The 14,175-nt window shown below is 43.4% G+C and overlaps 1 protein-coding gene across 1 annotated transcript in view; it reads left to right on the top strand.

The window, feature by feature from the left end:
• The window catches only part of UNC5D (unc-5 netrin receptor D), a 558,705-nt gene that overhangs the window by 296,872 nt on the left and 247,658 nt on the right, over positions 1-14,175 (top strand). Inside the window, exon 3 of the mRNA XM_038747340.1 lies at positions 6,414-6,632. Within this exon, the coding sequence (XP_038603268.1) occupies positions 6,414-6,632 (219 nt within the window). The remainder of the gene's footprint in view (positions 1-6,413; positions 6,633-14,175) is intronic.

The following is a 14,175-nucleotide window of genomic DNA, read 5'->3' as shown; positions in this document are numbered from 1 at the left end:
GTAAGCACTTAATAAATGTGACTGAGTGACTGATGAATAAGTGCTGCCAAGTGGCACTGAAAGGACAGTTAGGGGATATAAAGTAGGGAGATTATAAATTAATTGTTCTCTAAAGATAGGAAGGGTGTTGGTCTGTATGATTTGAAGAGGGAAGGAGTTGCAGGAGCAAGAGGTCAGCAGGAGAAATGGGAATGAGATACAGTGAACTCATTAGCTTGAGAGAAACAAAATATGAACTGGGGTGTACTGGGAGAAGAGAGTGAGTTGATAAATAGGAGGAAAAAAGCTGATTGCTTTAAAAATAATGGTCAGGAGTTTTCTGTTTGATTCATCAAGGAAAGGACATCCATCGGAGGATTTGATGAGTGGGGAGACATATGCAGAAAAAGTACATTTTAAAATGATATGGGCCGCAGAGTGGATTTGATAGAGGAGATACTGGTGACAGGGAGACCAATGTGAGGATGATACCATAGTTAATTTAGCAAGGTTATTTCAGTGCCTGGGCCAGCATGTTGGCTCTTTCAATAGAGAGGAAGGGTAGATTGTGGAGATGTTGTGGAGAAAGGATTGCATGTCAAACTAAATACAGGGATTAAATGAGAGGGAAGAGCCAAAGACGATGTCAAGATTGCAGAGGTCAGTGGCAGGGAGTATGGCCATATGATGGGAAAATCATGTGCAGGAGAGGATTTGGAAGGGAAAATTAAGAGTACAATTTTAGACATTTTGAACTCTAGATGCTGGCGGGCTGTCCATGGAAAGATGTCTAGGAATCAGGGGAAGATGCAACATTGCTGAGAAAGAGATAGGTCAGGCCTAGCAAGGTAGATTTGGGAGACATTTGCATAGAGGTGGTAGTTGAATTTGTTGAAGCAGATGAGCTCCCCCAATGAGTGAGTGCAAATTAAACAGAGGAGACAAAAAGCACAGCCTTGAAGGACTCCCAACTAGCAAGTAAGAGGTGGGGTAATGCCAGCAAAAAGGATTGGGACAAATTGGCTAGGAAGGGAATATTCTTCTGACATTGCCAATCTGTTTGGGTAGATTGTAAACTGGTGTTTGAAAAAATGGTTTTGCACATTTGCAGTCAGCATGGATTAATATTTCAACACACATTTTTCCTTCACCTGGAGTTCTGCAGGGAAGCAACCCCTGTTACGATAGAAGAACTAGACTGTGATCCTGTTGTTGGGTAGGGACCATCTCTATATGTTGCCAACTGTACTTGTACAGTGCTCTGCACACAGTGAGTGCTCAATAAATACGATTGAATGAATGAACAAGGTACACTAGATAATAAAATCAAATGGAATATTGTATTTTGCCTCCACATAACTAAGATTCTTTGGCCCTCTCTTTCCAATTCTAAATTTCAAATCAGTGTTGAACCTACTAATTGCTTCTCAAGGGCACTTATTGGGAGCTTCTCAGGGCAGTCACTTATTCCTCTGACAGTTTCTGTAAATGCTCCACTAAACAGATTACTACAACCTCTGCTTCCTGGACTTTGTAATGCATTCATGCTTCAACTTTGATATTTTCTTTATTCAAGGCCACAGTAGGCTTGATATTTACCTATACACTGTTGCTTTGCCCCCTTAATGTCTTGTAGATTTTCAGGCTGCTCAGGCATTAGATGGTTGTTAATAGTCAAACAAACAATATCATTTTCAAGAGACTCAGTTGGAAGCTTAGTTCTGATTCTGATTATTCATGCCACTGAATCTGTCTGTATTCTTTATCAAGTGACCCCTTTTGCAACAGGGTTAGTCTTTGGAAACTATTCAAGACAGTGAAGGAAGTAAGGGTTTTTGATGCCCACATAAAATCTTTTAATACGTATGTTATTTCCTCTATTGCATGGATTTACTAAAGCCTGCAGGGACTTGGTATTTATTGAAGATAGAAATTGGCATGAACTGTCAGTGATAAAATGAATTAATGTATAATATATTTTACGAAGTTCATTGTAAATATAATTTTGAAAGTCTAGGGGGGAAAAAAACCCTGCAGTGTTATCCTAAATTTCCTCCGCTTTGAGTGTGTTTTATCATTTCGGCTTTTTACAACTGAAAGCATAACATTTTTGTGATATAGACTGTTCCCTTTTTTAGTATATACAGTATTCTGCTTTTATTGATTCTTTGGACATGCCCATTAATTAAACTAGCAGTAGCTTTCTATTACAAGCAGCAATTCTGGGATTTAAATTATCTTAAGCTATTTGCCATGCAAATGTTTTTATTTTATTCTATAAGTTTGTGTAGTTAGGGGAAAACCATTTTCAGTGGATTTAAGCTATTGTTACAAGTTTAATTTATTTTAGGCAGAAACAACATTTATGTATGGTTTGACTTATAGCCTCGTTTATGCTTCTGAGTCTTCTATTCTCCTCTACACAAAATATAATTATAGGCTGTTGTGGGTCTTTGAAGCCTATGCCTTTTTTTGTATCTGAAAATGCCCCCAAGGAGCCTTGAAGCAGTGAAACGTCCGTTAGTCACACATTCTATTTGCCTTGTACAATTCTTGCAGTTTTTGTTCATTTACTTTACCCTGAGTAATGAGAAGTTGTATTTGTATAGACTCATTGGATGACATGAGAAGAGCCTGTTAAGTCCCATCAGGTCCTCTTTTGGCTCACCCATTATCTAACCTGGTCACTGGGATTCAGAATATAGCCTTGGAGAGTTTATCTTTATGAGTATAGAATATGGAGCATGATTTTATCTGACTTTTCTTTCAGTTTTTGGTGCTTCTGTGGGGAGGAAGCCATTTCATATCTTACGTATTTCTCTGGGTTACCTGAATGCAAGCCCTTGTTTTATACTTCTTTCTGCTAGCCCCTTAAACATGTGAATAACTGCTTATGGTAGTTTATTTTTTCCCCATACTAAGCACAGTGCTTTTCCATAGCAGATGTATAATAAATCAAATCACTACTACTGAGTGGAAGCCTTGGGGTTCTAAAAGTAAAACAAAGGGTTGAGGATAAACAGAATGGGGACCCTAGGCTGGACTGTCCAGTGGTGTCCCTCCTTTCACATAACCCTTGATGATGTCATTCTAGGGTCACCAGGCTGAGTAGCCGTAGAGATAGTTAGCACTATGGCTGTTGGAAATGACATAATTTAGAGGACAAAGCAAGGGCCTGGGAATCAGAAGGGCATGGGTTCTAATCCTGCCTCTGCCCTTTGTCAGCTGTGTGACCTCGGGCAAGTCACTTCAGGGCCTGAAAGTCAGAGGGCAGGAGTCCTAATCTCGGCTCTACCACTTTTCAGCTGAGTGACCTTGGGCATGTTGCTTCATTTCCTTGTGCCTTGGTTACCTCATCTGTAAAATGGGGATTTAGACTGTGAATCCCACGTAGGGCAGGGATTGTGTCCAACACAATTTGCTTGTGTCTACCCCAGCGCTTAGTACAGTGCCTGGCACATAGTAGGGGCTTAACAACTACCACAATTATTGTTATTATTAGATGTAGGGTGAGATGGGGGCAGCCTCAGCAACCAGGGCTAGGAGGTCTTCTGTATAGGGGTGGGGTTGGGAAGGAAAAGAAGTGAAGGAGGTAAAAGGAGTCAGGACTCTCGCCTTGACTGAGTGGCATTCTCTGATGTGGCTCTCCTCCGGACTTCCTCTCCACCTTTTCCCCTTTGACTTGCTCTTTGGCTGTTGGGGCACAGCTGGACAGGGAGGGAGAGGTGTGATGGGAATTTTCCTCTTATACCCAGTCAAGGTGACACCCGAAGTGCAGAAGGATACCCCAAAGCAGGTGTCACCTCTACACCTTTTAAACATCAAGCACACTTTTCCCTTTTCTTATGGTCTGGACCTTAGAATGGGGTAACTATTGAGTGCATAGTTAACAAAGAATGGAAAGGGAGTAGGGGAACTGAGGGCTTAGTCAGGGAAGGCCTCCTGGAAGAGAGGTGATTTTAGTAAGGTTTTACTGTGGGGAGAGTTGAGGGTGGATGGGGGGCATCTATCGTATATGAAGGAGGAGAATTACTGCATCAGCCTCCTCTCTGATCTCCCATCCTCCTGTCTCTCCACACTTCAATCTGTACTTCACGCTGCTGCCAGGATCGTCTTTGTGCAGAAATGCTCTGGGCATGTTACTCCCCTCCTCAAAAATCTCCAGTGGCTACCAATCAACCTACGCATCAGGAAAAAACTCCTCACTCTTGGCTTCAAGGCTGTCCATCACCTCGCCCCCTCCTACCTCACCTCCCTTCTTTCCTTCTACAGCCCAGCCTGGACCCTCTGCTCCTCTGCCTCTCACCTCCTCACTGTGCCTCATTCTTGCCTGTCCCATCGTCGACCCCCCGCCCACGTCCTCCCCCCTGGCCTGGAATGCCCTCCCTCCGCACATCCACCAAGCTAGCTCTCTTCCTCCCTTCAAAGCCCTACTGAGAGCTCACCTCCTCCAGGAGACCTTCCCAGACTGAGCCCCCTCCTTCCTCTCCCCCTCCTCCCCCTCCCCATCCCCGCGCCTTACCTCCTTCGCCTCCCCACAGCACCTGTATATATATATATATATGTTTGTACATATGTATTACTCTATTTTACTTGTACATATTTATTTTGTTTATTTTATTTTGTTAATATGTTTTGTTTTGTTGTCTGTCCCCCCCTTCTAGACTGTGAGCCCGCTGTTGGGTAGGGATCGTCTCTATATGTTGCCAACTTGTACTTCCCAAGCACTTAGTACAGTGCTCTGCACATAGTAAGCACTCAATAAATACAATTGAATGAATGAATGAATGAATGAAAGGAGGAAGTTCAGGCTAGAGGAAGAATGTGGACAACTGGTCAAGAATGAGTTGGATAAGATTCATGTAAAGTGAGTAGCATGGAGTTAAAGCAGCAAAGTATGTGGGCTGGGTTGAAGTAGGAAATCAGCGAGTTAAGAGAAGGAGAGCTGATTGAGTTCTTAAGAGCCAATGGTAACATGTTTCTTTTTGATGACGAGGTGAGTGGATAACCACTGGAGGGTCTTGAAGATTTGGGAGACATACATCGAAAGTACTTTTAGAAAAATAAATTGGGCAGTAGAGTGAAGTAAGGAATGGAGTGATTAGAGATAGAAGGCAGGGAGGTCATCAACGAGTCTGATGCAGTTAGATCAACGTGGAAGCAGTTTGGATGGAGAGGAAAGGATGAATGCTAAAGATGTTGTGAAGATAGAACGGATAGGATTTGGTGAAGGTTTTAATTCATGGGTTAAATGAGGGAAATGGATTAAGGATAAGTTAAGGATAAATGATTTGGGCACTTAGTACAGTGCTCTGCAGATACTATTCATTGATGAAGAGGATAATGTCATACCATTAATGAGGAGGACAGTGTCAAGGTTTCAGGTTTGTGAGATGGGGAGGATGGTGGTATTGTCTACATAGATGAGAAAGACGGGGGAAGGGCAGAAGTTGGGTGGGAAGATGAGTTCTGTTTTAGACATGTTAAGTTCCAGGTGTTGGTGGGACAGCCAAATAGATATGTCCTGAAGATAAAAGGACGTAGAGGATTGGAGGGGGAGGAACCAGATGCAGGGTGTTGGGAAAGGTGTTGAAGGAGAGGAAGTGGAGGCAGCGGAAGTGGAGAATTCATCTTAGGGCTCCCCTCTACAAACCTGGACTGATGAAAGAGTTGATTATTTTGTACCTTAAAGGTTTGTTTCATTAATAATAGTAATAATAATAATATTGGTGTTTATGTTCTTGCTACATGCCAAACACTTAACTAAGCACTGGTATTCAGGTTGGGCTCAGGCCCTGTCCAATGTCTCCATGTCTAAATAGGAGGGAGGACAGATATTGAATCTCCATTTTACAGTTGTGGAAACTGAGGCACAGAGACCTTAAGTGACTTGTCCAAGGTCACTCAGCATGCAAGTAGTGGATCTGGGATTAGAACCCATGTCTTCTGCCTCCCAGACCAGTAGGCTTTCCTCTAGGCAACTCTGCTCCTCTATTTTTTAATCATTTTTGTATGTCTGTATGAGATGTTTTTTCAGCATGGGGACCTGGAGAGGAGATGTTAGGGAGTAGAAGACTCTTAAAGTGTAAAAATCTGCATTCGTGAACATTTTACCAATAGTGGCCCCAGTAAATTTTCCTTTAAAACCACTGTCTAGAGTAGTATTTATTTTTATTTTTTTACAGACAGGAGTTGAATAGTGCATTGACAAGGAATTTGTAATATTAGAGTGTGGTAATAATTTCATTGCTTTTCTCCATCTTATCCTGTCCTGACCTTAAGCTAGGGTTTCTCTGCCCATCTTTGTCTCCAGTGGATTCCTCACCCAATCAGTAGCAGAGAACGACCACAAAATTATATATAATTGATGCCGTCTTTTCTTGCAGGTTGCCAAGGTAAACGTGTTCTTACTCAGCTCTCAATTTTCCTTGCAGGAAATGACAATGGGGAAACTCTCCCTGAATCCATCCCTTCAGCTCCAGGAACACTGCCTCATTTCATGCAGGAGCCTGATGATGCTTACATTATCAAGAGCAATCCCATCACTCTGAGGTGCAAAGCCATGCCCGCTATGCAGATTTTCTTCAAGTGCAACGGGGAGTGGGTCCATCAGAATGAGCATGTTTCGGAGGAGAGCATGGATGAAAGCACAGGTAAGGTTTGGGATCATCAAAATACACATCAACCCTTCAGGTTTCATTGCTATAAATGTGGAAGTCAGACTCTAGAGTTCAGCCACAAGATCATCCCAGGGGGCTTTAAATATCTTTTGAACACAGTTCTAGCTGGAGGGACATGGGATAGGAAGTAGAAGCACAGAATTTTCATACTCAAGGAGCAACGTGGCTGGTTTGCCTACGTTTTCTGGAGTCTTTTGAGACATTTTGGTCAGAGAATCACTCCTAAGCCAATAATAGGAAAGCCCCACCCAAGGGGTGGGGTCAGGTTCTTGAGGCAGAAGCTAGGAGGGGGCAGTCCATTTCTGAAGCTTTCTGCTGTCTGTTGTGCTTGCATTGCCGTCTGCCTGCTCCCCTAAGACACACCAAGAAGAGGTTTCCACAAGGTAAATTATTTCCCTTGATTTAAGATATACCTGGCATAAAACGCAAACTACGGAGTGTTATTGTGGAGATTATCATAGACTGAACCTTGTTCTCAGCTACTTCCTCAAGCAAGAGTTCAGACAGTCTGTGGCTCATTTCTTCAATGTAAGCTAATTGTAGGCAGGAAATGTGTATATCCAATGTTCTATTGTTCTCTCCCAAGTGCTTAGTACAGTTCTGTGCACAGAGTAAAGCACTCAATAAATATGATTGCTTGATTGAGTCTCTTAACCAGTTCATCACCTTCGCCCTGCTGACTCAAATCTCGGTAGTTTTAGATATTATGGGGTAAAGTCTTGACTTTGGTATTTTCTGGCGTGAGCCTATCCAATGTGTAGGATTGATGAATTTCCAACTTTAATCATTCTCTTATTTAGGAATCCGGTTCAGCCGTGTTTGCTGGGCCTTTCCCAGAACTCTCCACAGGGTCCTCATCAGAGCTTTAAATCCCATATTTCCCTTGGATCATCCTAAATACCTGATAGCTGATTTGGGTTCTGGTTCAGGGATTATAAAGCAAAGCAGCCTCCATTTCAATCTCCTGAGGCCAATGCTTGGAATCTGGTGTTATTGGTTTGTAGGGACTTTGAGAGGTCACTTGGTCAGTTTCCCTTAACACACTGCAAGAGTGAAGGAAATTCCTCCCAGTTTCAAATCTCTTCTGAGAATATTGTCACAATCTCAAGTGTTCTATTATCATTGCAAGTGAGTGCTTATTATATGCTAAGTAAGCATTGTGATGGCTTGTAATATGCTAAGCCTTAGAGTAAATACAAGATCAACAGTTAAAACAGAGGTAAAGTACAGCAGTGTTAATCAACTGTAAGTGGCAGGAAAGTTTTCTTTCTCCCAAACCTAAATTCCCCATGCCTCTGTTCAAATCCATTTCCACTTCTGTCTTCAGCGGTAATGAGTAACAGCTGATGACCAGACATTCTACACCTGAAGAGCATTTGTAAATTACCCCACGGGTTTGTCTTCTCCCTCTTAAGATCCCCATTCCCTTACGTATTCCAATCTTTTATTTATGTGACAACCTCCAGCCTGCATTTAATCAATTATGGTACTTATTAAGAGTTTACTGTGTGCCAAGCAGTGTTCTAAGTGCTGGGATAATAATAATAATCATTATTTTGCTTATTGTGTGCAAAGCACTGTACCATCGGGCACACCCTCTGCCCACAAAGAGCTCACAGTCTAGATGGGGAGACAGATATTAATATAAATAGATAAATTAGATATATACATAGGTGCTGTGAGGAAGGGAGGGAAGATACAAGTAGATATGGGGTAGATACAAATAGATTTCTTCCTGCTGACCCCTCACCTATGTCCTGCCTCTGGCCTGGAATGCTGTCCCTCCTCAAATCCGACAATTACTCTCCCTCTCTTCAAAGACTTATTGAAGGTACATCTCCTCCAAGACGTCTTCCCTGACTACACCCCCCTTTCCTCTTCTCCCACTCCCTTCTGTGTCACCTGGACTTGCTCCTATTGTCCATCCCCCTTCCCAGCCCCACGGCACTTATGTATATATCCTTCATTTATATCAAAGTCTGTCTCTATCCCTTTATATTGTAAGCTCGTTGTGGGAAGGGATTGTGAATGTGCCTGTTTATTATTGTATTGTACTCTCCCAAGGGGTTAGTACAGTGTTCTGCACACAGTAAGTCCTCAATAAGTGTGATTGAATGAATGAAGTTCATCAGGTTGGACACAGTCCCTGCCCCACTTGGGGCTCATAGTCTAAGTAGGAGGGAGTATGAGGTATCCTCATTTTGCAGATGGGTTACCTAAGGCCCAGGGAAGTTAAGTGACTTGCCCAAGATCATACAGCCGATATGTGGCAGAGCCAGGATTGGAATCCATGTCCTCTGACTCTGAGGCCTGTGTGTTTTAAGTTATCCATCTTTCTAATAACAGTGGACCCCAAAATGTGGTACAGTACTCTCATAAAAATCTGTTCAGTTTGAGTGTAGTGTTGAAGACTAGTGTTCATGTCTGACAGTAATATTTATAGCTTTACATTGTGCTTGCTTTGTTAATACTAGTGCTGTTTATAATCCATTTAGTCTCTATTATGTCTCAATCTTGTAACAATTTCACACTCTTGACACTAGTCTTTTTTTTTTTTTTGCTGTGCTTACAGCTGGTCTGCCATTCTCCATATTACACTGGGCAGTTTGCTTTTCCTCCCTAAGTTTCCTACCCTTTCCTTTAGGGGACACTTGGCTGTTTGTTTTCGACCACTCCTCCAGCTTAGAAAGTGGGTAATTCATTTTGTGTGTGTGGCCCAAGTAGAGCCAATCATTTCAGCATCATTGGAAAGAAGGAAATATAAAGCCAAAAAATCAGTGAAGATGCGGTCAGTGTCTCTGCAGGTAGGTGTGAAGTGGGAGACAGAACATCATTGGTTGAGGGAAAGCTGAATAAAGTAGCTCAGCAAAGAAGTCAGTGAAGAAAGAGACACTGAAGGTATAGAAAGGGGCACTGCTGATCTCCCCCGGGCATCAGAAACCAAGAAAGCTACAGCTAGGTATGTTGGGGCTATACCATCAGTGGCTCCCATTAGTCCAGAAATGAAAGACTCAAGTAGCAAACTGCCCAGTGCCTCTGAGGTTCTCAAAGTTCTCTCCTAAAGGGTATCTTTGCCCTAGATTTTGAGTCACTAATGAACTTAAAATAGAAGAATCCCATCAGTGGAAAGTGTACCAAATAAAAGATAGGAAGAACATTGAAAAATGATCAGCTGATTTTTATCATGCCACCAGCAAATCCTATATCCGTTCTCATTTAAAGACCTCTTGATAAGCACTGCAAGCCAATTTACCACTGTACCCTCTTGTAATTTCACAACATTCTGTTTTGTTATTGCTTCCCCCCCTCTAATTTCCAGCATTGCTAGGCAACTCCATGTCTCGAAAATAGCAGCGTTGATAACATTCTCTGCTTCCTTGCAAAAGTCTCCCCTAGCCACTTAAAAATTGCTAGTAAAAATTCACATATTTCAAAGTGAGGGGGAGCGCAAAAATGCATAAGTGACAGATTTTGAGGAGATTATATACCAATTTTTAAAAAATGCTGTTGTGGATGAATTTAAATTTTACAGTTACCTGTTTGAAAAGAATTTAATAAGCATAACCTTTTCTTCCAAGACATTTTGATTGAATCAGTAGGAAAGAAATGTCGTTCCCCAAACATTTTTTCTTCTGTGTAGTTAATGAAAATCTCTGTCTACTGCACATTGCAATTATGTTTTCTAAGCTCTGCATTAATAGTGGAATAAAAGAAAGTAGAGCAAGATGAGTGGAGGTATTACCTACAGAAAAACAATGTGTAAGAAATATGAAGGTTGGGGAATAGTTGGCCTCAGGTTTTAAAAAATGTATAAGCTCCCTTTCTCTCAATTTGGTTGTTCAAATTCAGAGCAGGGATCAAATGGGTTTTTTGCTTGTTTTTATTTTTCATTTCAAACCTAATGGTTTGTCTATTAAGTTATATGATTTCCAGTTTTATAATAATAATAAGAATGATAATTGTATTTATTAAGTGCTTACTATGTGCAAAGCACTGTTCTAAGCACTGGGGAGGTTACAAGGTGATCAGGTTGTCCCACGGGGGGCTCACAGTCTTCATCCCCATTTTACAGTTGAGGTAACGGAGGCCCACGGCATGATGATGATGATGATGGCATTTGTTAAGCGCTTACTATGTGTGAAGCACTGTTCTAAGCACTGGGGGGGATACGAGGTGCTCAGGTTGCCCCACCAGGGGCTCACAGTTTTAATCCCCATTTTACAGATGAGGTAACTGAGGCCCAGAGAAGTGAAGAGACTTGCCCAAAGTCACCCAGCTGCCAATTGGTGGGGCTGGGATTTGAACTCATGACCTCTGACTCCAAAGCCCGGGCTCTTTTCAATGACCCACGCTACTAAGCACTCGGGAGAGGGCAATACAGCGGGGTTGGTGGTCGCGGTCCCTCCCCCGGCCCCGTGAGGTGAAAATCACCATCCTCGTTCATTCATTCAATCATATTTATTGAGCACTTACTGTGTGCAGAGCACTGTACTAAGCACTTGGAAAGTACAATTCAGCAACAGGTAGAGACAATCCCTACCCAACAATGGGCTTGCAGTCTAGAAGGGGAAGACAGACAACAAGATTAAGCAAGTAGTCAGGTGTCAATACCATTAAAATAGATAAATAGAATTATAGATATATGCACATAATTAATAAAATAAGTAGAGTAATAGATATGTTCAAATATGCACAAGTGCTTTGGTGACAGGAAGGGGTAGGGCAGAGGGAGGAAGTGGGGGCGATGGAAAGGGGAGGAGGAGCAGAGGAAAAGGGGGGCTCAGTCTGGGAAGGCTCATAAGAACGAATGTCCCTTTCCTGAGAGAGATGGAGAAATGGATAGCCACCCACCTAAGAGCTCCAAAGTAGTACAGCCATTTTAGCCCTGATTGGTGACTCTCATTTTGAGTCTAACCATTGAACAGGAATTCCCCAATTTGGAAAGAGAACAGGCTTCAGAGGGTTTAGCTGGTAGTTTTTAATGGTAAGAAGCAGCGTGGCTTATTGGACAGAGCACAGGCCTGGGAATTAGAGGACCTGGGCTCTATTCCCAGCTCCCCATGCCTGCTGTGTGACCTTGGGGAAGTCACTTCACTTCTCTGTGCCTCAGATTCCTCATCTATAAAATGGGGATTCAAGATTTGTTCTTCCTCCTACTTAGATTGTGAGCATCATGCATGAATGAATATGGGACAGGGACCGCATCTGGCCTGATCATCGATAACCTTCTAGTTATCGTCCCATATCCCTCCTACCATTCCTTTCCAAACTCCTTGAACGAGTTGTCTACACGCGCTGCCTAGAATTCCTCAACAACAACTCTCTCCTCGACCCCCTCCAGTCTGGCTTCCGTCCCCTTCATTCCACGGAAACTGCCCTCTCAAAGGTCACCAATGACCTCCTGCTTGCCAAATCCAACGGCTCATACTCGGTCCTAATCCTCCTCGACCTCTCAGCTGCCTTTGACACTGTGGACCACCCCCTTCTCCTCAACACGTTATCTGACCTTGGCTTCACAGACTCCGTCCTCTCCTGGTTCTCCTCTTATCTCTCCGGTCGTTCTTTCTCAGTCTCTTTTGCAGGCTCCTCCTCCCCCTCCCATCCTCTTACTGTGGGGGTTCCCCAAGGTTCAGTGCTTGGTCCCCTTCTGTTCTCAATCTACACTCACTCCCTTGGTGACCTCATTCGCTACCACGGCTTCAACTATCATCTCTACGCTGATGACACCCAGATCTACATCTCTGCCCCTGCTCTCTCCCCCTCCCTCCGGGCTCGCATCTCCTCCTGCCTTCAGGACATCTCCATCTGGATGTCCGCCCGCCACCTAAAGCTCAACATGTCGAAGACTGAGCTCCTTGTCTTCCCTCCCAAACCTTGTCCTCTCCCTGACTTTCCCATCTCTGTTGACGGCACTACCATCCTTCCCGTCTCACAAGCCCGCAACCTTGGTGTCATCCTCGACTCCGCTCTCTCATTCACCCCTCACATCCAAGCCGTCACCAAAACCTGCCGGTCTCAGCTCCGCAACATTGCCAAGATCCGCCCTTTCCTCTCCATCCAAACCGCTACCCTGCTAATTCAAGCTCTCATCCTATCCCATCTGGACTACTGCACTAGCCTTCTCTCTGATCTCCCATCCTCGTGTCTCTCTCCACTTCAATCCATACTTCATGCTGCTGCCCGGTTTATCTTTGTCCAGAAACGCTCTGGACATATTACTCCCCTCCTCAAAAACCTCCAATGGCTACCGATCAATCTGCGCATCAGGCAGAAACTCCTCACCCTGGGCTTCAAGGCTGTCCATCACCTCGCCCCCTCCTACCTCACCTCCCTTCTCTCCTTCTACTGCCCAGCCCGCACCCTCCGCTCCTCCACCGCTAATCTCCTCACTGTACCTCGCTCTCGCCTGTCCTGCCATCGACCCCCAGCCCACGTCATCCCCCGGGCCTGGAATGCCCTCCCTCTGCCCATCCGCCAAGCTAGCTCTCTTCCTCCCTTCAAGGCCCTGCTGAGAGCTCACCTCCTCCAGGAGGCCTTCCCAGACTGAGCCCCTTCTTTTCTCTCCCCCTCGTCCCCCTCTCCATCCCCCCGTCTTACCTCCTTCCCTTCCCCACAGCACCTGTATATATGGATATATGGTTGTACATATTTATTACTCTATTTATTTATTTATTTATTTATTTTACTTGTACATTTCTATCCTACTTATTTTGTTGGTATGTTTGGTTCTGTTCTCTGTCTCCCCCTTTTAGACTGTGAGCCCACTGTTGGGTAGGGACTGTCTCTATGTGATGCCAATTTGTACTTCCCAAGCGCTTAGTACAGTGCTCTGCACATAGTAAGCGCTCAATAAATACGATTGATTGATTGATTCATTCATTCATTCAGTCGTATCTATTTATTCATTCATTCAATTGTATTTATTGAGCGTTTACTGTGTGCAGAGCACGATACTAAGCACTTGGGAAGTACAAGTCGGCAACAGATACAGATGGTCCCTACCCAACAATGGGCTCACAGTCTAGAAGGGGGAGACAGACAACAAAACAAAACATGCGGACAGGTGTCAAGTTGTGTTTTCTAAGCTCTGCATTAATAGTGGAATAAAAGAAAGTAGAGCAAGATGAGTGGAGGTATTACCTACAAAAAAACAGTTTGTAAGAAATATTAAGGTTGGGGAATAGTTGGCCTCAGGTTTTAAAAAATGTACAAACTCCCTTTCTCTAAGTTTGGTTGTTCAAATTCAGAGCAGGGATCAGATGGGTTTTTTGCTTGCTTTTATTTTTCATTTCAAACCTAATGGTTTGTCTATTAAGTGATATGATTTCCAGTTTTATCTTGAGGTGAAAATCACCATCCTCATTCATTCATTCATTCAATCGTATTTATTGAGCGCTTACTGTGTGCAGAGCACTGTACTAAGCTCTTGGAAAGTACAATTCGGCAACATATAGAGACCGTCCGTACCCAACAATGAACAGTCTAGAAGGGGGAGACAGGCAACAAAACAAAACAT

The sequence above is a fragment of the Tachyglossus aculeatus genome, chromosome 5 (genome assembly GCF_015852505.1).
Source record: "Tachyglossus aculeatus isolate mTacAcu1 chromosome 5, mTacAcu1.pri, whole genome shotgun sequence".
NCBI classification, from domain to species: Eukaryota; Metazoa; Chordata; class Mammalia; order Monotremata; family Tachyglossidae; genus Tachyglossus; species Tachyglossus aculeatus.
Note: the sequence above shows the minus strand (reverse complement) of the source record. Positions and strands in the feature narration are given on the sequence as shown.